The 24610-nt window shown below is 40.0% G+C and overlaps 1 protein-coding gene and 1 non-coding gene across 2 annotated transcripts; one reads left to right on the top strand and one right to left on the bottom strand.

The window, feature by feature from the left end:
* The first annotated feature begins 21 nt into the window (after positions 1-21).
* On the top strand, positions 22-22993 carry mical1 (microtubule associated monooxygenase, calponin and LIM domain containing 1). The gene is made up of 25 exons (XM_063464829.1): positions 22-131; positions 642-730; positions 3890-4197; positions 5067-5274; positions 5718-5825; positions 6006-6101; positions 6296-6451; positions 7162-7262; positions 7523-7780; positions 8727-8842; positions 9500-9626; positions 9928-10006; positions 10163-10310; positions 10445-10635; positions 11741-11847; positions 12165-12227; positions 12346-12577; positions 13256-13317; positions 16628-17441; positions 17529-17644; positions 17729-17842; positions 18612-18705; positions 20127-20220; positions 20486-20559; positions 21892-22993. The coding sequence occupies exons 3-25, from the start codon at positions 3940-3942 to the stop codon at positions 22083-22085; spliced, it is 3810 nt and encodes a 1269-aa protein (XP_063320899.1). The 5' UTR covers positions 22-131; positions 642-730; positions 3890-3939; the 3' UTR covers positions 22086-22993.
* LOC134619610 (5S ribosomal RNA) lies at positions 14076-14194 on the bottom strand. The gene has a single exon (XR_010092016.1). It is a non-coding gene; the product is annotated as a 5S ribosomal RNA (ribosomal RNA).
* Positions 22994-24610: the final 1617 nt, after the last annotated feature.

The raw sequence follows: 24610 nt of genomic DNA, 5'->3' as shown, positions 1-24610 counted from the left end.
GCGGGCGCGAGGTGCAGGTGAGGCAGTCCACGTCCTTACCTGTAAACAAATGAGAAAAAAAACGAAAAAATGGGAGCGACAGCATGGATTCAGTTTCACGGAAACCCGCTTCTAGGTCGACCTCAGAGCTGGTAATGTAATGTTGTATATTGTGCCTGTATTTTCCCCCCTCTCGATCTCTGAGGCTGGTACTTTTTCTGTAAGTTTTCAAGTTTATTGATTGATTGTGTAGGTCATCACGTGCTGCTGTCTGAAGCGTATCTTTTAAAATTCTCTTCCATCATAAAACACGCAATTAAATCCTTTTGTTTTTATGATGCAGCTCTATAAGATATATTTTCTCTGAACTTAAGTCAGCTCCTGCATCAGTGTGCACTTTGCAATCTGGCTGCTTGCATACAGTAACATGTTGGGACTGCGTCCTGCTTTGGCATAGCAGAACGCGGTCAGTGCCACGCCTGCTCATTTAACAGCTTCCTATGATTGTGAGATCATAAGTATTTAAAAAAAAAATATGCCAGCACAAAGTCTAGGTACGTGTCCAGGAAATAATCTCTCTGTTTCCTCTCACGTCTTCTCTCCGCGTCGCTCATTCTCCTTTCTCTTTCTCTTCCTTTATGTCCTTCTGTAAAACCTGCCAGGCTGGATAAGAGAATGTGATCCATCCAAGAGTCTGATAAACACATCGTTGCTGCCAAACAAAGTGCACAGAGCTTACACGTGTAATAAGGTGGGTCAATCCACTCGAATCCAATCCACTGGCAGTGAGGGAAATTAGGTCAAATTACCTTTCAGTCCTGCTAGTTTCTGTCTGATCATGCTGTCAGCAACAACATTCCCGAGAAGACTTGCTTCTTGCCTAGAATTGCTTAACAGAAGTCAGATGATGATGATGATGATGATGGTGGTGGTTATGTGTTGTTTTACCTTTGCCACAGATGGCACTTCTTTTAGCGTGACCATTCTTAAACTTGTATTTTAGTGTGAGAATATTTTCGTTTTTTAACACTGCAACACTTACAAAAAGGAAATATGTCTGTGGTTTTGTCGTTGCAGCTGTGCAGTTTTACATGTTTAAGAAGGGAAAAAAAAGAACATGACCACAGATTATGAAAACAGCAGCCTCCCTGAGAATTAGATGAAAGGATCAAGTCGGCCGTGTGAGCTATTTTTAGTTTTTAGATTTGACAGTTTATTTTGTCTTCAAAGAGTACCTCACTCTTCTTAAATGTTCTGTTTTTAATGGGGGGGAGCGGTTCACTTCATAGCCTGCTTGGTGACAAATAATCACCAAGTCATATGTGACTCCTCAGTCTGCTATATATAGCCTGTAGCTGTGTATTCTTTTCAGTTCAATTCAGTTATATTTATATAGCGCCAAATCACAACAACACTCAACTCAAGGAACTTTATATTGTATAAGCACTTGATTACAGTGGGAAAGGAAAATCTCCTTTTTTTACAGGTAGAAACCTTCAACAGAACCAGAATCAGGGAGGGGCAGCCATCTGCTACGACCGGTTGGCGGTGAGGGCAGGGAGACAGGAAAAAAGACACGCTGAGAAAAAGAGCCAGAGATTAACAATAACTAATGACTAAACACTGACTGGTGTGTAAACACAGAGAGAGTGAAACACACAGAGTATTATATACATATATAAGGTCGATAGCTGTATATAATAAAATGAGATAAGATGATTTAAGGTGTAATTGGAAAATTCCTGCGTTAAACCAGCCAAAATATCACATAAAGTACTAAGGTTTAATAAATCCTTAATAGAAAATAAGTTAAATCTTATTCAGTAAGTTAGAATCTACATAAAATGTAAAAAGGGTAAAAATAATAAAAATTTCTAAGCTATGTAACATGTTAAACATTCAAGTATTAAAGTAAAAATATACAGTTAGATATTTTAGTTGAACGAGAGCTGTTTTTTTTTTTTTCTTCATTTGCACTGTGCCTTTTTAGTTGAAGCTAGTGTTTTGCATCTCCATGGAGGTTTATCTAACACACCAACACAACTGTTAATCTTTGTGTTTATGGTAGGTTGTGATATCTCTTTAGTGACTGAAAACTGTCCTGCACAGTAACAAGCATTAAGTCAATAAACAGAATAAGAGGAGTGATTTATTTAAAATTTTAGCATCTTGTCATATGGACTCAAAAGCTGCCTCGCTTTGATGTCCATTTTCAGGAAACTGTAGTAAAATGTGAGGAGGGGAATGTTGGCCTTAGTAACAGCTAAAATGCAGTTTTGTTCACACGCGTACGGGGGCAGTCATGCAAAACATGCAGGTGTACTCTCTATAATGAAAGACTTTATGTCTCAGGTGGAGGGCAAGAGCTGACAACTTTACAGAAGAGAAGCGTAAATACCAGCAAATGGTACAGTGATAGTTACAGGAAATGTCAGCCTCACACTTTTGGTGTCATCTGCATATTTTTCAGCTTGCTGTTAGGAAAGCGTTAACTTGTGGTAAATTTTCAGAATTCACCTTTCAAACAGTGTATTTGTTGCTTAAGGATGCTGTTGACTTAAAAGATTAGTATGTTGCTAGGAGTGCCACTAAATCTAGGTTAGTCAACAATCTTTGCCAACATTGGGTAAATGTTGACAGAGAATATGTGAGCTCATAGCTCCTATTTTAAACCAAATATTTCCCACAATGAGACATGTATTGTTTAGCAGTGTTTACTGTTCATTTTAACATTCCTTTGTTCTACACACAGCTTAGAGGCTTCATCTGATGGACACTAGGGTCAGATGGTGTTCAAAACCTATAGCTGTACTCTTTGTGTTACTCTTTGTGTTACGTCTGCAATAATATAGTACAGAAATGTGGTTTCCGTGTTCTTAGAGTTAGGTCCTGCCCTCACAGGCCCATATTCACGCAACGCTGTGCATGACTTGCAACCAGAGCTGTGAGGTTGAAAAAAGATCCACGGGCATATTTCTTTAATTGCTAAGATTCATTAGAAGTCAAAATCTAGGCCATTATTGTTCTCTTATATTCGATTTATGTTTCATCTTCTCTTGTTGGTCACTTTTCTTTGAACCATAACATCACTGGAGCATGTATAGTCTGTAAGTCTGTCCTAAAAAGAAATAGTTGTATATAACTTGGTTTTGCCAGGGTTAAGACAAAAGAATTACCAGCAGACCAAACACAGGAAACCGTTCTTTAAATGCCAGATTGTTAATGTGAGTTTCTTGTCTACTGCCTTTCCTTTTCCCATACTTCATTTTATCATATTATAAAATATCTTTGGACTTTGAACTGTTAGGCAGACAAAGCAAGATCTTCGAAGCAGGTCCTGTCCACCATGTGTTTTTAATTACCCGTCATCAATTAATAGCAAAAGAATCAGCAGATTATCTGATTACAATAAAATAATCTTAGATTATGTGATTAACATTACATGTTCATTTTCACCCCGTTTGTTTACTGAAAAGTAAACATATAGAACATATGTGTTTTAGCCACATGTTTCTATTACACTGTGTCCTCTTTCTTACAAGCAAGTAAATTTCCTGACACTGCATGTGAGAATGACACATCAGCTGTGGGCGGGCTGTTTGGTTGTAAAAAGAAAGATAGAGAGAGCCACAGAGGCCCCATGGAGGAAGTTAGTAATGACTCAGCCAACCAGGTGACATAAAGCCATCAGTGTTCAAACATTTGGACTATAATTAAGAACACATGAGGAGGGAAATTCCCACAACAAGGCATGTAGGAGTTTTACATGACTGGACCACCTCTAAACATTACACCAACAAAGGCTGTAAACAGTGGGAAAACGTTTGATCATTTACATGAACCTATCCCGAGGAGGTGTTACTTCCAGGTAGGAAGACATAATGTCACGATATAACTTCTTCTTTCACAGCTACCCATCCCAGTGACCAAAAGGAACTGGTCTTCTTGACATCCTCAGCTATGGCGAGCCAAGGTCCTGTCAACCCTTCACATGCTACGTTTGACCTCTTTGTCCAAGCCCAGACCTGTAAGGATGTAAAGCACCATTTCACTCAGCTCTGCAGGCAGCTGGAGATCGATCCGAAGGATTTCGGGAGCTTCTACGCAAAGTTAAAAGAAAGACTGAACTACTGGAAGGCCAAAGCTTTGTGGACCAAGTTTGATAAAAGAGCTTCTCATGAAGATTATCAGCAAGGAAAGGCCTGCACTAAAAACAAGGTACAGACAACTAAAGGTCATTTATTGTCATTTTCAAAAGATTCGAAAGGTTGGGATAAAAGATTTTGATGTAAGAAGTTGAGATTGTGGTTCTACTACTTGCACGATAGAGATTCCTCTTTAATCGCAGCTACATTAAAAGAGTTAAATCAGGTCTAGTAGCTTTTCCAGAGATTTGGATCGTGTCACAGAATCTTCATTAGTAGAGCAAGTTTATCCATTTATGTTGTGGGTCATTATAGAAAGTTAAAATTCGACTCGAGTAGGTTAAATTTGCAAGAGTGTTTGCAACATGTGGATCATTAATCGATTAGGTTAGGCCATGAGTACTGCTGTCCACGAAGACTTTCTGGCATTTTATGACATTTATCTTTCTCAACTTTGTGTATTTTAATCTTCATTGAATGCTTTTTTGATGCATTTATTTTAGTCAGAACATAAATGTATCAACCTGTGATAATAATGGTGTTTCCTTACTTTTATAGAAAACACTCTATGCCTAAAACTATAACAAAAAAAAGTTTTTAAAAAGATTATACAGATTATCTATAAGTGCCTTTTTTTCTAAGAACCTTTGCTGCACTTGCGGATCGATAACTGCAGCCATCAAACCACAATTTATTTTCAATTCAGATGTCATATTTGATTGTGGGCTGTGACTCTGTGGTTTTTTTGTATCTCTTCCCTTTAATTTCTTGTTAAATGTTTGCCCTTTATATATAATTCATGACACTCTCACATTCATCAAATGGCTTTATACTAATTGTCCTTCAAGAGCGGCTTAAAATCGTTCTCGTTTGTCCTCATCTTTTGCTTTAAAATTTTTTATCACGTCCATGCTGAGGGTTTGCTGATTTCCTCTCTCGTAGTGCCTCGTGTTGGGTGCTGGTCCATGTGGCCTGAGAGTGGCCATTGAACTGTCCCTGCTGGGGGCTCAGGTGGTGTTGCTGGAGAAGCGGGAGACATTCTCCAGAAACAATGTTCTCCATCTGTGGCCCTACACCATCTATGACCTCCGCGAGCTTGGAGCCAAAAAGTTCTATGGCAAATTCTGCTCTGGCTCTCTGGATCACATAAGTGAGTGCCTCAGTCAGTTATTAGAGAGTGTGAGTCTATATATAAAACTGTTTTGAGCCAGTCTGAAATGAATTAAATAAACTGCATTATCATTGTTTATGGGGCTCCCATACTTTTAGTATTACATGATACAATCTCAAATTTCAACCATGTTGTTGTTTTTTCACTTAATAGTTGCTAATCAAACAAAATGGGCTCTCAGATTCACAATTTCTGTATTTTTCTGTCATTCATATTTTATGGCTTTATTACCTTTAAGTTCTGGTAGGTCAACACGAGCAAATTTCAGACATCACATTATTGAATTTTCTTAACAGAAGAGTTTTTAAAGAGAGAACTGCAATATTAGCAACCATTTTTTAATCTGTGCACGATTGATAGTATTTGTAGCATTTTGGTTATGCTACACACACATTTCTCATGACACCCACATATATTTTTAGGCATCCGTCAGCTGCAGTTGATTCTATTGAAGGTGGCACTCCTCCTCGGGGTAGAGGTGCACACTGGAGTGGAGTTCCAGGGTTTGATTGAGCCCTCAGGAGAAAATGGTATGTGCGTTTAACAACCATCCTAATCATCCTCCCTATTAAGTTTGCTTGCTTTATCCACTGTTGTTGTTGTTTCTCAAAACTGGAAATATTCATAGACCACCAACATGTAAAGCAGTAAACTTGTGATGAAATCCACTGAGGTGCAGAACACATAAAAGTTTGATGTGTTTCTGACAGGTTGGATGGCCAAACTGCAGCCCCGATCTCATCCTGCCGCAGCCTTCCAGTTTGATGTCTTCATCTCTGCTGGGGGAGGCAGGTTTGTCCCTGATGGTGAGACAAATACTTATGCATGCTTGAATACTTTCATTTCCCACTGATGCAACAAGGGCTACTAAGCAATTTCACAAGGCCTAGTTGATACACATAGTTATTACGCACAATCCAAACTTACCCCAGCAGTCTTTTTCAAAAAGTAGCATTTCATCAGCTAAGTTTCCTGTTTTTCTTCTTACCCAAACTCTCAGGGTTCAAGCATAAAGAGCTGCGAGGAAAACTAGCGATCGGCATCACGACCAATTTCATCAACAGACACACAGCTGCTGAGACCCAAGTAGAAGAGATCAGCGGTGTAGCCCGCATCTATAACCAGAAGTTTTTCCAAGAGCTACTCAATGAGACTGGTAGGCATCCCTGTGACATCTGCAGTGATGTTTGGCAAAAAAGGAGGAGGACATCTTAATTTGCAGTGAAGCAGCTGTCTGCTCTTATTTATAGTATAATGTTTAAAAATTAAAGCAAGAAAAGAGAAAATCGTTGGCTTCGGATGAACTTGTTTTACTCCACAGCTTTCCCCAAGCAAGAACCTGAATTGGGAAGTTGAGTCACTGATCCAAAATATTTTTAATAACAACATGAGTGCTTTTATTTTCATTTCATTTTTCCTTTGTCACGCCTTGCTGAATGCAAGCCTCAAGGCATGAAATAAATGTTCACACTGCCGCTTCGGGTTCAGCGTGAAGTGTGAAACAAACAGCAGTGCTGTTAATCCTCATCTAATTTCCTGTCAGATTGTTAACTATGGGTTAACCTGCCTCAATTCTCTGAGCTAATTTATATCTACTGCACTTTCGTATCAGTGAAACGCTTTAGAGGAACAGAACTGTGTTTGCTGTGCTCACACCCCTTTGAATGACTGTCTAATCAATCCACACTGACTTTCCCTGTGTAGGCCAATATGCTCTCACATTTTCAAACTGATTAAACCAAAAGAGAATAGCAAACATTCTATTGAGAGAAATATGGCACTGAAAGAAACTGCAGAAATGCTTTTGCTTTCAGCTTACCTCATTCAACCTCTCCATACTTTCTCTCTCTCCATTCTCCATTCCAGGTATTGATTTGGAGAATATTGTCTACTACAAAGACGACACCCACTACTTTGTCATGACTGCCAAAAAGAAGAGCTTGTTAAAGAAAGGGGTCATTAAACAGGTGAGAATAACACATCTATTACTGAGGAAAAGTGTGATTCTTATTGGCACGAGCTGTATCTCTGGCCAGTAAAGAAAAAGAAACAAACCACATAGATGAAACAGCCCTGCTGCTGCGTCAATGTAACGACACTAAAAACTGTCAATCATCTCTTCTTTCTCTGCTGCCTGGCCCCTCAGCTAATGCAGCAAACCAAGTGTAAGACATGTCATCTGTGTAAGAGAAGGTGCCAGAAGTCTATGTCTCCTCTATGTCTGCAGGATTATAATGATGCAGAACAGCTGCTGGCCCCTGCAAATGTGGATTACGAGGCTTTGTGCAACTATGCTTATGATGCTGCCGACTTCTCCACTGGCGGCCGACTGCCTGACCTCCAGTTTGCTCAGAATCACGCCGGCCAGCGGGATGTGGCGATGTTCGACTTCACCTGCATGCACCGTGCTGAGAATGCCTCGCTGGTCAAGGAGAGGAGAGGGAAGAAGTTGTTAATTGGTCTTGTTGGAGACTGCCTAGTGGAGGTAGGGAGCAGCAATTTGAGGTCTTTTCCCTTAATTCATATCCTTAACAATGCTAGATAACTGCGGGACAGAATATTGTATTGAATTATATTATGCTGCTTCCTAATGCCACACAGTTAATGAAACACTGGAACTAAAATAAAGAAAAGTAACCTCTAGTTAACTTGCAGAAAATTGCAAGGCAATTGCAGACAATGAGCCAAAGCGAATCAAAGAACCAAATTAGTGAACTGACACATTAATAAAGGCATCTTATTAAGCTCATTTTCACAACAGTTATTTGAATTTTTGGATTCTACAAGAGTAGTTTTAGCTCCTCGTCCTTTAAGGCCGCCCTTTGTTTGAGCCAACTTTCTTGTAATTGGCTGCCCTCCACAAAAGCAAGGTTTAAACAGCAGATTTTTGGGGTTGTGGCCAGAGCTGTCGTCATGTTAGTGATATCCAGTCTCACTGAGATCATCAGAGTCAGATTTGGAAACAGAATACCTTATTAATCCTTGAAGACTTTAAGGATTTCATACCTAGCGTGGGGAAAGAAATGCATGAAACTATGTGTTTAGAGGAGCATGAAGCAGTTATTTTTACACACACTTGCCTCACAATTTTAACAACAGTGTTGACCATATAACGATTATAATGGTGCGTGAGTGCACTGACTCTGACACCAAAAATTAGCACCGTCATTTTTAGTGTTTTAGCAAGCTGATGTTTTTGCAGGAAGCACAGCCTAACGTGTCTGCTCACTCTGCGTGTGGCTGACTAGATAAGCCTCTGCATGAAGTTTTCTCAAAATAAGGTCGACAGGATGTTTCATTTTACACCACACAGGCTTTTACGGTTACCATGTTTCTGTGGTTGATGACACAGCATACTCCATTTACTATTAATTAATTGATAAAGTGACATTTTCTGTTACAAAGTGACATTAAGTACGTGTTCTCTGCAGCCTTTCTGGCCTCTGGGTACAGGCATCGCTCGTGGGTTCCTTGCTGCTTTCGATGCAGCATGGATGGTCAGGAGCTGGGGTAATGGGGTCCCACATCTCAAAGTCCTGGCTGAGCGGTAAGTACATTTTATACAGCTAATAATCTGCAAACTATTTTATTTCATGATCTCATATTTTGAGATTAGATTTCCTAATGCAGTTGCTTCCAGCTTGTTTACTTCTTACACTGAATGTTTATTAAAAGAAAGCTTTACTTTTTGTTTCCTTACAGCAAAGACTACAGTTCTAATATTAACGTAATTTTTTGTCACAGGGAAATTACGTTAAACTTTTAAAGAAATACATCACATTGAATGAAAACTACTGAATAAAGTAGAGAAATGTCACACTAGAATTCGTCAGCCTGCCTGTGGGTCTCATCATCAGCAACACTACCCATCCTGACATAATCAGCATGATGGATAGTTGTTCTGATTGCATAGGCATTATTATTATTTCAGCAGGAGTCCTTGATGTGACCAGAATAAAACAATTAGGCTTTTAGTGATAAATGTTCGTGTGGATTTTAAAACTTGAATTACATAATAAAGGAACTTTTAGCTTATTTCCTCATAAAATACCATCCTTTGGCAACAAAGTGTTAAAAGGTGTGTACCTGCAGATCAGCTAAAAATGGACAATGTCAGAGGCAGTTAACCAGTAATTATCCCTTACTTGCAATATACTACAGTTGTTGATTATTTTTGATTTTACTTGTCTTTACAAATATGCAGTGAAAGTGTCTACCAGCTCCTGTCCCAAACAACACCAGAGAACACCAGCAAAAAGTATGCTGCTTACAGCATCGACCCCAGAACACGGTACCAAAGAGTTAACTTGTCCGCCATCCAGACCCATCAGGTTATTGCTGTTATCTTTTATTTAGTCAACAGAGATTGAAATCAGTTTCTTTAAGCCTTCATCCTAAAGTTCATTTAGGGAGGCAGAAAACAGTCTAGTACCTTCTTCAAGTGCTCTTCAAAGCAAAGCTGTGTTAAGAAATGAAACATGAAAATTGATGAGAGCAGTTTAGCATTTATCAGACCTCGACTTCTTGTCAATGCATCTGCTGTGTTAAACAAATAGATCTATGTGAACTAAACAGGTTAAACGTTGATTTATTGACTCCATCTTCTTTGTATGTACCGGTCACGCAACTTAGGTGCAGCACCTGTACGATGTTGAAAAAACTCATCCGTCGTTCAAGAAACAAAAGGAGGGTTCACTTCACATGCGTCAAGGTCAGCGACTCCTTTGACGGTTATTCTGGTTATTCTTTCCTGGGCTTGCTAAATGAACCGGGAAACACGATTGCGATTAGCATTGGCATGAAATATGCAACTGCAAAAGCTATTAGAGGTTTCTCTGATTTATTGTCTGGTTTATTGCTGTCCCAGATTCAGCTGGCGGTTCTGAGGAGCTATTGAAATGGTGTCAGAAACACACTGCTGGTTATAAAAATGTGAATGTAAAAGACTTTACACGGTCCTGGAGGTCTGGCTTGGCTCTGTGCGCTCTGATCCACCACTTCAGACCTGACCTCATGTGAGTTCCTGCTTAGTTTTTGTCCGGCAGTACAAGAATGCTTTGATTTTCTAATCAATCAATCATTACCTAATCAATGTAACAAACCGTGTTTGCTGTGAAAAGGCTGATCCTGTTTTCTCATTCCTTCCAAGTGATATGTCCTCCCTGGATGAGTCTAATTGTGTTCACAACAACCAACTGGCCTTCAGTATCCTGGAGAAGGAGCTGGGCATCCCCCCTGTCATGTCTCCCAACAGCCTGGCTAACACTGATCACATAGACAAGTTGTCCATGGTTCTTTACCTCACCCAGATCCAAAGCGGTTTCGCTTTACCAAAAAAAGGTGAAAGTTTTAGAATAGAATAAAGAAAAAAGGCATAAACAAATCAATCAATCCACATTCATACATACACACATACAAAACTCTGACATTTATCATCAATGCAAATATTAACAAAGTCAAATTTAATCAGTGCATTTGCAAAATTCCACAGTCCATCGAACTTCTCTTTAAATATAAGCTTATATTTTATAAATATATTTATATATATGTAGTATATATTAGTAGCTATTAGTGACAGCAATATCAGTCTTACATAACTCGGTTGCCTAGACACAGCGCAGCATTAGAATCACCTTAAAAGGTTCAGGTGTCCTCCCACTGAAAAATGTTCAAGAAACGTTCAAATCAGTGCTACCCCTTTAAGAAGCATATTACCCAGAATTCATTTGGCTTAAGTGGCTAGTGCTGTGCTCAGAGCCAGCCTCTACTGGTTGTGCTGCTCTCCTGCACTTGAGCCAGCCCAGCAGCAGACAGAGCAGTCATCGTGTAGAGCTGACTTATCGGGGGTCTGATGTGAGCAGCGCCTCTAGAAGGGGTTCTGCTTTTCCTGTGCTGAAGGAGGGGTTTCCCCTGGCTTTTTGTAGAGGTATACGTACAGTTTCTTTTTTCAGTATGTGGACTTATTCAGTGTAGATGTGAGCTCAGCCTTTGGAGGTACTAAATGAGCTGAGGTGGGTGTGATATACTCTGTGATGCTGTGCTTGTGCTCCGCTGACTGATGTGCAGGCAGGAGGGAGCTGTCAGTCTTGGGTAACCTTATCTGAATGATGAAAGAGTGGGAGTGATAGTCAGAACTGAAGCTGAAGAGTTTTTTTATGTAGATTGACAAGTTAAATCCAACTGCTGCTTGATGTGACGCCACTGAAAATTCAGCTAAGACTGATTTTTCATATTTCTGATAGAGGTTTATACATAAATTATAATATCTTGACAATTTTTAAAACAGTGCCCTAAGAATATACTGGGCAGCTGTATTGAAGAGCTGCAAGTAGGCCAACACTCACATTCAGGTGTCTTTATATTAGCACTCTAGTCTAATTTAAGATGATTTTGCTGTGTGTCCCTCTTTGACATTTTTCATTCTTGCATTTTCTGTTGGCAACAGAGCCCGCAGGCTTCCAGCCATCGTCCAAGTCTCTGTCTCTCTCCCGGACACAGTCAGCTGTCTTTTTCCTGAGCAAGCTGAAGCACAACTCGCTGCAAAGACGTAAGGTACGCCCACTGTGCCTTGAGTTCACTGTTTACACAGCACGGAGGAATCTTTGATAAAGATATTTTCAAACACACTAGCTTGTTGGCTGGAGTTCACTCCGGGGCCTTCGGTCTGTGTTCTTGAGCTGTTGGTGACTCACATGTCTGCTTTGTCTGGGATTCCTGTTTGTGATGACAAGATGTTAGATGTTAATTCAGAGGAAGTGGCTTTTGCTGTTCTACTCCTTGATATTGTTTAATCGTGTTTGTTTTGTAACTGTTCTCGATATCCTCAACAAAATCAGGTCATGTGGTAGTTTATTTTATTTTCTCTGCAGGAAAAGCTGGCAGCTAACAAACAAGCCACTGGAACAGCGACAAGAATGGGAGATGAGGACAGTGTGAGTGTGATTCAACAACTCGTGCTGGACTATGGAAGCTTTCTGCATGATACTGATCTTTAAAAATCATCATGCTCTGTTGTTAAATCTCAGTCTGCTGTCTGACCTTTTTCCTCAGACATTAGCATCTCCCGTCTCCTCTGAGCTCGATCCTGTCGCCGAGGTGGCTCCTGAGCCGGATACTCCTGCGCTGACGACAAACAGTGAGGAGTGTTACTTCTGTGGTGAAAGGGTTTATCTGCTGGAGCGAATCAGTGCTGAGGGAAAGTTCTTCCATCGGACCTGCTTCACCTGCGCTCGATGCAACATCACACTTAGGCTAGGAGGATACACCTTTGACCAAGATACAGGTGACTCCTAGTTGCTGAGTTTATACATGTCTATATTTTTACTATACTCAAGTTTTCAACTATATCTATATCTGTCGCTCTACCTATAGGTGTATATACCATCTTAGCTAAAACCACTGATTAACGTCTTATTCTTCACTCTAGAGTAACGCTACAGTAACTATCATTATATAGTGTTGTTTTTTTTTCCTCAAAGCTGTTATAGAATCAAATATTAGATATCCGCCCCACGCTGACTGAAGCTTCGAGTATTTGTCGGTGATTACTGTCAAAGAGGCAGCTTTAGTCCATATCTGGTCTAACTCCTTCGCTTTTATTGTCTCTTTGCCTATCTAGCACTCCTCCGTGAAACTGCTTGATGCTGTATTATTGTGTATAAAGTGCTTATATCTATGTTTTCAACAGCTCTTGCATCAGTACTGCGATTGTTCTCTCAAAGCCAAGATCAGATTTTGCTGCTATAAGTGAAGCACCGCTTAATTATTTATGTGTATAATTAATCATTTGCGCTGAGACCCTTTTCAAAGGGGTCTCTACTCAGACTAAAAGGAGATGAATAATTTAAGAAAACAGCAGGGGTTTCCCTCTTTAGCGTTCACTTGTCTCCAAATTTCAACTTTTCTTGTTTTTGTTTTTTTTTTTACATTTTTGTTTTTTTTATCTCTGATTTCTCCACAGGGAAATTTTACTGTGAGCTACACTCTGAAGAGCTGGCAAATGGGCCTGCAACATCTTGTGAGGTGGGTCACTAAAGAGAACCGATATAAACCATGCTGTTGCTTGCTGCTGATGACTCCAGACACCATGTTGAGTCCTCTTATTCATTATGCTCTTGTTACACAATCTTCAGTTGCATCATCTTTCTGGCTGACGGGTTCAGTGTCAGCAGGACTCGCTTGATTGCGGAGATACATCTAATGAGAATATTTGTTTCCAAACATACAGTTAGAGCCCAGTAATCATGATAACAACAAAACAAGTTTACAATACATAAAATCATTAGGAACACAGATTTGTTTGACAGGTGGAAGGTAATCATAATGAGTATGCCAATTTATAGAGGTGCGTTTTGAGACAGGATTTGAAAGCAGAGGAAGAGTCTATGTTATGGATCTCTGGTGGGATGGAAGCCACAGGTCGGCCAGAGCAGCTGAAGGGTCTACATCTTATGGTAGTCACGTGGATGGATGCCACAGTGAGATGGATAGAAGAAAAAGACTTGAGAGTGAATGGTAAATGGTAATGGACTGGTTCTTATATTGCACTTTTCTACTCTTCTGGAGTGCTCAAAGCACTCTATACAACACGCCGCATTCACGCCATACACACCCATTCACACAAGCACTATTATCTATACGGTGAGTGCTTTCTAACTATCATTCATACGCATTCATACTCCGATGGATGCGTCAGAGAGCAAGTCGGGGTTAGTATCTTGCCCAAGGATATCTGGCATGCAAACTGACCTGCTCTACCTCCTGAGCTACAGCCACCCTAAAGCTTACAGCACCTGGTATTCCCAGGCGGGCTCCCATCCAAGTACTAACCAAGCCCAACCTTGCTTAGCTTCTGAGATCAGACGAGATCGGGCGTGCTCAGGGTGGTATGGCCGTAAGCCGTAAGAGTGCGAATGGGTTTGTTGATGTGCAGAGGCTCAGAGAGGTACTGTGAAGAAAGGTTAAGGATGGCATTAAAACTGAGGAACAGAATATTGAAATTAGTGCAATATTTAACTTGAGCGCTGCTGAAGGACAGGTGTGATGTGACTAACGGACTGAATTCTGGTGATGATGCGAGCAGCAGAGTTACGGATCAGTTCAAGGATGAAAATAAGAGGAAGATTAAAGAGATATGACTCAGAGTAATCAGTAAGAGATATAACCAAGGTGTGAATCAGGACAGGAATACCGTTTGGTGTGAAAGATGGATGGAGGCGATCAATGTCATGTAGATGGAAGTATGAGGATGGAGTAGCACTACTGATGTGAGCTTGGAAGGAAAGTGTGCTGTCAAGGATGACACACAGACTCTTAATCTGGGAATGGGAGAGAGAGAAACTGACGAGGTGTAAATGTGAAGGGAAAAACTGTTAGATTTTGACAAGGTGGTTTTGGTGCCAATGAGGAGAATATCAGTTTCATCACTGTTCAGTCTGAGAAAGTTGGCGGAGAACTGGATTTTCCTAGACGCTAACACAGAGGGATGTGGGTGGGACAGCAAAGGAGGATTTGGTGGACAGATAGAGCTGGTGTCATTAGCATAACCTGGAAATTGATATTAAATTTATGGAAGATATGCCCAAGATGAGGGAGATAAATGATAAATAGACGAGGCCCAAGGACAAATCCCTGAAGAACACCAGAAGTAATTAGAAATGGGTGGGATTTGAACTAAGTGAGGCCAGAGAGAGAGAGGATTGAAACCAGTTTAAAGAGGTGTCAGTGATTCCAGTAGAGACTAGGATTTTAAATACACTAGACTAAAAGTTAATGACATTGTTGGGGTCTGCAGCAGGCTTCTAAAGTATAGAGGTTACTGCCGCTGGTTTAAGAGAAAAGTGTACAATAACAGAGGTAAGGGGGGAACGCATGGTGACAGTCATTATGGTGAGCAGGGTTTAATCAAGACAGCAGGAAGATGATTTAATTTACTGGTAGATGGCTTTGATTTTTCAACAACAGAGGCTCGTTTCAAACAAGTGAACAGGAGGGAGGGGCTGAGGGAACTTGTAGATACAAATTTTAAGAAGGGTTACTTATTAGTTGCTGGTGAATCTTATTTGGGCATTTACTCAATTTTGTTTTTTTAAAACATATTTCATTTTTAGCTATGTGATGAAGATAAGCTTAGTGCAGACACAGTTTTAATTCAAGGTTATTTACATCCAAATTGGAGCAAGCGTTTAAGAATTACAGCCTATATGTAGCCTTGTGTTTTGGGTTTTATTTTATTTTTTTTTCCAAGAGGCCAAACCTAATTGTATCATTCACTCAGAAGCTGTTTCGTGGACAGTTATAAGATATTCCAAGTGTAGTATTTGGATTTTGAGGCAACGGCTGTAAACCCACAACATGAGTTCAAAGGAACTCTCCATGCAAAAGAAGCGGCCGATCCTTAATTTGCAAATCAAAACAAAGCATCAAAGAGATAGCGGGAACGTTAGGAGTGGACAAATGAACTAGTACTTTCAACAACATAAAAAGATAAAAAACCTAGTCCATTGACCATAGGGATGTATGATTTTAGGATCATGGGGATTTAGTCATGAGAGAAAAAGCAGTGTTCATCACAAGCTGCAAAGTGGTGATAAGAAGGGGGAAAAAAATCACCTAAAAAGCCAGACCAGCTCCTGAATAGCATTGTTTGGACAGCTGAAGGGTAGGTTAACCTGTGCCAGTGTGATGGGAAGAAAAAAAGTATGGAGACATCATAAATTGCTCATAATCCAAAGTAAAACTGTGTAGGCAGTGTGATCCATGCATGGATGGCTTCTAAAAGCTCTGAGTCACTAGCGTTTATTAATGATAAATGACAGAATGACAGAAGCAGCAGGATAAAATCTGAAGCATACAGTACAATACTGCCTGCTCACATTCAGCCAAATGCAGAAAAGTGGAGTGGACTACATTACTGAAGTTAAAGAAGTGGATTATTCTGTAATAGCCAATGGAGATGCCTAATCTCAACCAAACTGAACGTACATTTCTTTCATTTCATTTCCCTGTCTCGCAAGATAGAACTAGGGGGCATGCACACATATGAACTAAAGACAGTCCTAATATTTGAAGTGACATCATATTAAATATATACATTTATATATAGCTTGATATAAAAATGGCTGCAATCACTCAACAGTTGATGCAATATTTTTGTTAGTCCTTTTAATTACATCTGAATTATTGAAACTACAATTGCATCTTCTTTCATTTCAAATCTCTAAAATAAGTTGTATAATTTGTTAATATATAGTTAAATAAACTTAACTAATTTGTATATAGTCTGTGGGCTAATTTAAATTAAACATTTTTTTCATGCTTTTTATCAATTTAGGAAAGCAAAGGAACTCACAGAGAGACAGAAGAAGGAAACGGAGTTTCCAGTGATGAATATACTCCATCGCCATCAGATGAGGAGTATGAAAACACCCTGGACTGTGGTCCTCCTACTCACACACAATCACAAACATCTGAAGAAAAGGACCACCGCATATATGAGTCAAAAGAAGACTCCCAAGAACCACTTGTATCAAAAACTCCCACAGACCATCCACCTAAATCTGAGGTAGCGGCAGCCATTAAGGAGGAGGAGGAGACAAAAAAAATGACTCCATGTCCAGTTCCAAAGCCCCGTCGCTCTCGGCAGACTACTCCCAGCCATCAGCCCTCTCCCCCGGTAGCAAAGCCTCGCACAGTCCACCTCATCAGTCTCACCGTCCCTGAAGAACCTTCATCTCCGACTCCCACAGAGGAGGGCTCTAAAGCAAGACCAGACTCCCGTCCTAAACAGTCACTGCGGAAGCTTCAGTTGACCGCTGAGGAAAAAACCCAGCTGGTGAATCTTCACAGCTTCAGCGCAGACTCGGATTCAGAAACCCATGGCGGATCCTCCTCCTGCTCCTCTTCCTCAGCTAATGCAGGGCCTCCTAAAACAGAGGGCCTGGATGGGCAAGAAGAGGAGGGCTACTGGAGTGGGAGCACTGCTGGGCAAATGCGGGAGAAGAGGAATCGACGCTGCTTCAGAAGAAAAGAGATGCCAAGTGGGCAGGCCAGAGTGCGATCAAAGTTTTCTCCGTGGAATCTCTCTTCACCAAGGATCAGCAGAGACACCCGGCTGAGTGTCCACGTTAATCAGCCGGGGAGAGTGGGTAAGCTGGCAACTCATCTCTTTGGTTTTAGCTCAATCTGGAGTCATCCGGGCTTATTGCAACACTTACTCGTACTTTTTCCCACAGAAACAACATTCAGACATGTCCACCACACCTCAGAAGAGGGCGTCGAAGGAGATGACGACGACGACGATGATGATGACGACGATGATGAACAAGACATTGACTTGTTTGATGACCAAGTAAGGATGTCGGTAGAATTCATTTGTTTCAGTTTTTCAGGGGGAGGATATTTTGCACTAACTGTAATATTACTTTACCTCTAGTTTCAGAGTGTGCCGTCAGACCCCGTGGAGGCAGAGAAGCTGGAGTTTAAGAAGATGAAGACGTTGGAGCGGCGAGCCAGGATGAGTGAATTACAGCGATTCCGCAAAGCTCAGGTGAGTGATCTAAAACTCATTCCTGGTCTGTTTTTCTACAACTTCACTTAGTGGAGCAATGAATATGCACATAATTATATAGTTGTTTTGGCAATATTGTAACTTATGTCATTTCTAATATATGTTTTGATCATCTGTAAAGTTATGTGAATCCATGCTTACTAGTCATTTTTGCTGCAACCAGTCATACAGTGCATTCTGCTAGCAGTCCGTTATCATTTGCATAAAATTGAAATCCAGGCTGTTTTAAGTAAATGCAAACACATGCAAATCACAACACAGCTAGCAGTTGGCAATCTATAGTGGAGACAAATTCATCAGCCTGTAATCAGCTGTTAATCCCACTAAAATGTTAAGAGAAACTAATTTTTACTGAAAATTGTTCTTAATTTTAAAGAAAGTTTGCAGATGAGTCACCTTGTTGGTTTATGTTTAAAATTCAAAAGCAGACAGCCCATTCATCTGCTTCAGAGGCATTCATCCAATCAGGTGCGCCTCAGTGTTTGCACAGTTATTAGAGTATGCAGGAGAGGGAGAGTACTTGTCAATCATCTGTCTTCACACCCCATCGAGCAATGCCACGAAGCTGGGTGAACCCTTGAGTGTAACTCATCCATATCCATTTTACAAGAATTGGCTCAATTGCATGTTTTTTTATATATCTGCAGTATATGGAATTCAGATTTGTCACCAAAGCCTATTTCAAGAAATTAAAGCAATTTCATTAAAATATTTGTCAAGATGTACTTCTTGATTTTGTGTTTCACAGTCTATCCAGAGAAGACTGGAGGAGATTGAGGTGACCTACAAAGACCTGGAGGACAAAGGTGTGACTCTGGAGCGGACACTGCGAGGAGAGGCTGGTAACATCAGATCATCTTTTTTATACATATTTAAAGAACTTGGGGTGTATTGTTCTATATCTCCGGACATTTGCGATGAAAAAAAGCTTATTTTGGAAGTATAAAGTCATTATAAAAGTGTATGCTTCCACATAAATAAAGATTCATAGTTAAGGAAGATGTTACTTAGTTGAATTGGGGCAACAAACGACGGGGATAGTAAATCGTAGTAAAAAGAAACACCTTGGGGAACATTTTTACAAATAATTGGTGAAATGGCAACAAGTCAGTAACACGTTTTGGTATAAAAAGAGCATCTTAGAGAGGCAGGGTTCCTCAAAGGTAAAGATGAGTAGAGGTTCATCAATCTGGAAAAACTTGAAAAACATAAAATTGAGAGTGTTAATATCTCTTCATCTATAGCACATAATAATCTCTATGTGAAGAGAGAGGTTTGAAAATAAGTATTGGATGCCTGTGATCTTTAGGCTCTCAGATGGCAATGGATGAAAAATAGGTATGATTTTGTCATGGAAATCATAGCCTGGGCTCAGAAATACTTCCTCTGGGTTTAAGCTCTTTTAAAATGGACTGAAGGATAAATTTGAAATTGTTTGTGGGAATGATGTGTGTCCTCTGGACTAAAGAGGAGAGACAAACATCCAGTTTGTTAACAGCTTTCATTTTAAAAGCATGCCTCTCTAATGGTATGTTCTCTATGGAATTAGCAGCATCAGTACTGAAAGCTGTCTATGCATGTTGCATGCTTTAGCATGAGAATGTGCTGTTGTGAGCTTTTACGACAGCTTTTACAACAACATAGCTTTTAGAAGAGTCCAGGTGCTGAACTGGTCTGCCTGCAGTCTAGAGCTCTCTCAACATTTGGCACATGATGACACAAAAATATGAGATAGAAGACCCAGGACTGTTGAACAGCTAGAATCTGTATTTTCAATCTACTTTTTAGCAGTATTTTATATGAATCTAGTGCACAAACTGATTTACTGAGATTTGCAACACACCATTTACTGCAAACTACGCCGATATTTAACACCAGACAAACCAGCATGTCTGATTATTTGCCCTTGATATAAAAATGAACTGACTGCATCTCTGTTTAGAAAGCCATGAAACTTTTGTAAACCACACGTATGAGCGCTATTTGGGGATTGCACTCCTATGCTATTTTGGTCTGTTTAGTAAATCTAGCCCTAAATTTGTAGGTCAGCTGAATTCTTTTTATTACAGCCTCTTGGAATCCTTATGCAAGTTAGCGTGTGGGCTTGTAGACAAACACTCACATGGGTGCTGTGTCAGATGCCGCAAATAAATCTGGTTCCTCCTCACCAATTTATTGAGAACCCACCCCACCCCCCAACCCACCCAAAAAAACACATCTTCCTGTTTTCTTAAAGAAAATATGCACCATTTTTTCCTTGCAGAACGCAGCGGTTCTCCTGATATGATCGAACAGTGGATCCAGCTCGTTCATGAAAAGAATGCATTGGTTTCCGAGGAGTCGGAACTCATGGTGGCGTAAGTCTGCAGCCTCACTGGTTCATTCTTTATTTCAAAGAGTAAAAGCTTGTCTAGTCATACAAGTAATACAACAGAGCATCTGTATACAAGTGACATGGTAGGCGGAGCAGATCTTACATCAAAACACTGTGGTGACTGGCTGTCCTCACGATGCTAAAAGCCAGTCTTTTCTTTACAGTCAAACGTCGTTTGTTATCGGTCCTCATGATAACATACAGCGTTACTACTGACAGGACTCTGCTGATGCTTGTTTCTCTTGCAGGTCTCGACAGCTGGAACTCGAAGACAAGCAGAGCATGTTGGAGCTGGAGCTCAGGAAATACATGGAGATAAATGGTGTGTACTTTGGTGTGCACACAGAAAACTAAAAGTGTCTTTGATGTATTTAAAGGGAGCAGCCTAACTTCTAAACAGGCACCAGGCCGAGCAAGGCCCGTACTGCAGTGCATGTTTGTCCTACTAATGAGCACATCAATGCTTTCTTTGTCTTTGCCACGTTTGTTGTTGTCCCATTAACTCAGTTCTGCATATAGCAATGTCCTGCATTTTGTAGGACACTATACACTACTGGACCATGTTTTTTCTTTTACCAAATTACATATCATATGATTATTTATTGACCATAATTTCTTCTAGCATTAATGCCACTAAACTAGTGACTTACGCCCGTTCATAATGTTTCCCCTGGGGTTTCCAGGTAGTGTATTGTGCAGTGAAACAAATTTTGATTATTTTCTGCAAACAAATAACTGAATATAAGAATATATGAATATGCAGAATCTTTTGGCAAGAGATAAGACTTCTGGCACCAGAAGCATTCGGCTTCTGTTTTTAGTCTAATCACATTTAATCAGGTTTTGGTTGCATGGAGGTAAACAGTCCATTTAAAGAGCAAAAAAACAGGATGCACATGCCAAAATGCAGTCCCATAACCATCATCTGTTACCTGATGACAATTGTTAAATATATTACAATTAATTAACACTGACTGGTGCACTGGGCAGGAAGTTCATATTAGCCTTTATTTCCAGAAAACATCAAACAAAGGTCAAAGAGTCCCCGGTTTGGCCCAAACAGGCCACAGATTGCCTTTGAAGCACTTTCAACAGTGCAATAATGGGCTCAGCATTTTGAGTCAGACATATCAAATAGATAATTTCCAGTCTGCTTAAGCTTCAATTAGATTTAGGTGAAATGTATGGAATGCGTTCTTCCACCGAAAGAGGGCAATGAATTCTGTTCCATGTCTTTTAAATAGAATTTCGTCGGAAAAGTTTTCTCCTTATGGCAAGTATGGACAGGAGAGGAATAACTGAAGGGACTATTTTTAAAAAAAGTACAAACCTTGGCCTTGGCACTTTAACTGTTTGAACATCTGAAATGACTCACCAAGGAGCCTTTTGCTTCTATGGAAAAATAAAATAAATTCCTGGCAAGTAAAAACAAGAAAGGCTGGGAGTTTTTCCGAGTCTTTCTACTCAGAAAGGTTTTTGCATCATAGTCAGCAGATGTTGGGAAGGGAGGAGTACAGTACCACGTGTCCATTTTTTTCCCCTAATTAGTGAGAGGATGAGAGTTTACTTGCAAGAACCACTATTCAGCTTAGACTTGATGTTTGTGTCTGTGATTAATTAGAATTGGGTGTGTGCATATGTTTTCGTTTGCCAGATAAGACACCAGAGCAGCAGGCAGAAGAAGAGCGAATCCTTCAGGAGATGATCGAAGTGGTGGACATGAGGGACTCTCTGGTATCGTTTCTGGACGAGAAGAGGCAGAAGGAAATAAGCGAGGAGCAAGAGGCTTTCTGCATCATGGAGGCCAAACGGCAATCAAAGGGAGGATCTCAGGTTCACTGGGCGTAGGGTGAACCTGCATGTCCCGCGCTGGTGATTATTTCACATCTTCTGTGTGTGAGACTCGCTGCTTTCAGACTTGAAACCTGAAATGTACATTTGAAAAGCCAAAGATGATCGAGCTTCGTTATGGAAAGTAACACACCACAAGCACTCAGTCAGCGGATAGGATTTAGTTCAGGCTTGTGAGCCCGGAGGCTCAGAGAGTGTCAGTTGCAATCCACCCCCTAGAGGGAGACATAAGCCTGGAGATCTGAGTCTTTCAGTTGACATGCCCAGAGACTGTGCAGCTAAAGTCTGCCTGCCATATTGGGTTCATAGCAACATAGCCGCATAGGAAAAATGATCTTTAGTGTATACTGAACTATTGAACATCTATCACACAAATGATGATCAGTAACCAGCCTGGGACTTGGCCTGATTTACTGTCAGATATGTGACTTGAGCACTAAGCCAAGATAGAGCAGTATGAAATCACAGTGGCTGGAAAGCTGCTGTACCTGACTTTGTCTCCTTAGAGGTAGTTCTAGGCTGATAATACAGGACAGGTGGTGTTTTTGAAAACAGATTGATGTTCATGTTGATTTTACTTGTTTCATCATGGGGAGTGCTACTGTACACAAACACATGATATCCTAATTCTATCTTTAGTATTTGTATTACATAAATGTGATGGGATTGTAAAGAAAAAAAGAAAAACTAAGTGACATTTAAACATTACAAATATTCAAACTTTGTTTTTCATTTCTTTTTGTCGATGTTGATGTTTTGTAGCACTTACAGCTGTTCACCGTGTCCTGTCCTGCAAGCACATTGGATAGTTAATCTCAGGGGTTGATTGTTCAGTCCTTTAGGGTCAGAGTTAGTTTTCCAGTGATAGTCTTCAAAAGTTGACTGCACTTTAGTAGTGGACACAGTTAATTTGGGGGGGGCGGGGGGGCAAATAAGGACAGATCTATCTATTTATAAATGTCAATATTTATTATTTGCAGGTATTCCTGTTCATGTGCAGGATGAATGGCCAAAATCTAAACAAAGACCGTTTCTTGTATAAGTGAAAAGGAGCCTTATATAGTCATTGTCCTGCTGCCATTTTGTGCTATCTGGACAGCCATTCACAGTGTATCAAATAAAGTACATGCACTTTGTTGTTTTTGTTCATTCATGCATTTAGTCTTATATTGAAGTACCGAGCAGTATAACTAATGCATTCCTCATAATATATAAGGTGTTGCCATAAAGGCTTGACTGGCCTGTTATTCTAATTCCTATCCTCTAGGGTGCATACTTGGCCTTGATTAAGATTTAAGTAGTGAAGAAGCTCCTTCCTATTAAGGTCCACAAGTCAGTAAAATAAAATAATAAAATGCAGCGAAAGTCCTAAATCGTAATTTTATTGAAATGAACAAACAAATATAATCACCTAAACTATCAGAAGAACTTGGAAGTGCAGGGAAACCTCAGTCAGTGTGAGCAACAACCAGCTTTACAGCGTCACATTCTTGTCTAACAGGTACATTTTAAGGACTTCTTTCCTTAAAAAAGTGTTTATGGGCAACATCAAAGCAGATATAAATGAAGGTTGTTACTGAGTTAATTAACAAGTGCGCGTTTGTTTGCTAACGGAATATTTATCAGACCTTGTGATCTCACGGAGGAAGTGCGGAGGATGAGTACAATGTCAGATGTTCTGAATTGATACATAAAAGTGAATAATTGCAGCACATCATCATCATCATCACAATTTTTACAGTGAAGATAATGTTAGCAATATGCATTATGTAATACTTTTCACAAAGAAACATCTTTTTTTGAAGTAGTTATTTAAAACAAATAATTGCTTTCTGTAAATTTGAGTGCAAATGTCACACACGGGTCACTAGTTTTCTGCAAGCACTCACTTGTATTTAATCTAAGGTTATGTAAGCACTTAATATATTAAGCAATGATTCAAATAACTTGCAAAACACTTTACTCATGCTTGTTTGGATTAAAATCCTGGTAACATTTGCTGGATCTTTTTAAGATATATATGCTTATATGACTTTTCCCACATGGGAGCTGTGTAAATATAGCTCTGAGCACAGATTCCTTGATCCATTTATTGTAATCCCATTGACCATTAATTTAGCTGCAATGGATCTTAAGCGCCTGAGGTGGTGTAAGGTACTTTGTTGCACCTGTGAAGAGAATGGGGAGCTTTGTTTTACATCCCTTTAATGACATAGTCTTGGATAATCCCCGTTGCAGGGATTAAAAAGTTCACACTGAATGATGTAAGGCGACACGAGTCGCTGTTTTATCAGTCTTTGTCAACAAGTACTGCGTAATGTGTTGGGAATTGAAAAGCTACTGAAAAGTATCACAATTAAAAGTATTTTATGAAAATGTATTTCAGAATTTGTTGTTGCAGGATGGCTCTTTTCATTGGATAATGCGATGCACTGAAGATGGTTTTCCTATTTTAGGTAGCTGCAGTTTTGTTTTTGTCTTAAATGTTGTATCAGACCCCAATATGAGGCCCCAAGCTTTTA

Source organism: Pelmatolapia mariae, linkage group LG20 (genome assembly GCF_036321145.2).
Source record: "Pelmatolapia mariae isolate MD_Pm_ZW linkage group LG20, Pm_UMD_F_2, whole genome shotgun sequence".
NCBI classification, from domain to species: Eukaryota; Metazoa; Chordata; class Actinopteri; order Cichliformes; family Cichlidae; genus Pelmatolapia; species Pelmatolapia mariae.
Note: the sequence above shows the minus strand (reverse complement) of the source record. Positions and strands in the feature narration are given on the sequence as shown.

What these genes read in the sequence shown, in the direction of transcription:
- mical1 (XM_063464829.1), top strand. Translation starts at nt 3,940, where the DNA reads ATGGCGAGCCAAGGTCCTGTCAACCCTTCACATGCTACGTTTGACCTC. An exon ending in CCGCCATCCAGACCCATCAG is followed by an intron (nt 9,627 to 9,927) that starts GTTATTGCTGTT and finishes CACGCAACTTAG; the next exon opens with GTGCAGCACCTGTACGATGT. An exon ending in GACACTGCGAGGAGAGGCTG is followed by an intron (nt 18,706 to 20,126) that starts GTAACATCAGAT and finishes TTTTCCTTGCAG; the next exon opens with AACGCAGCGGTTCTCCTGAT.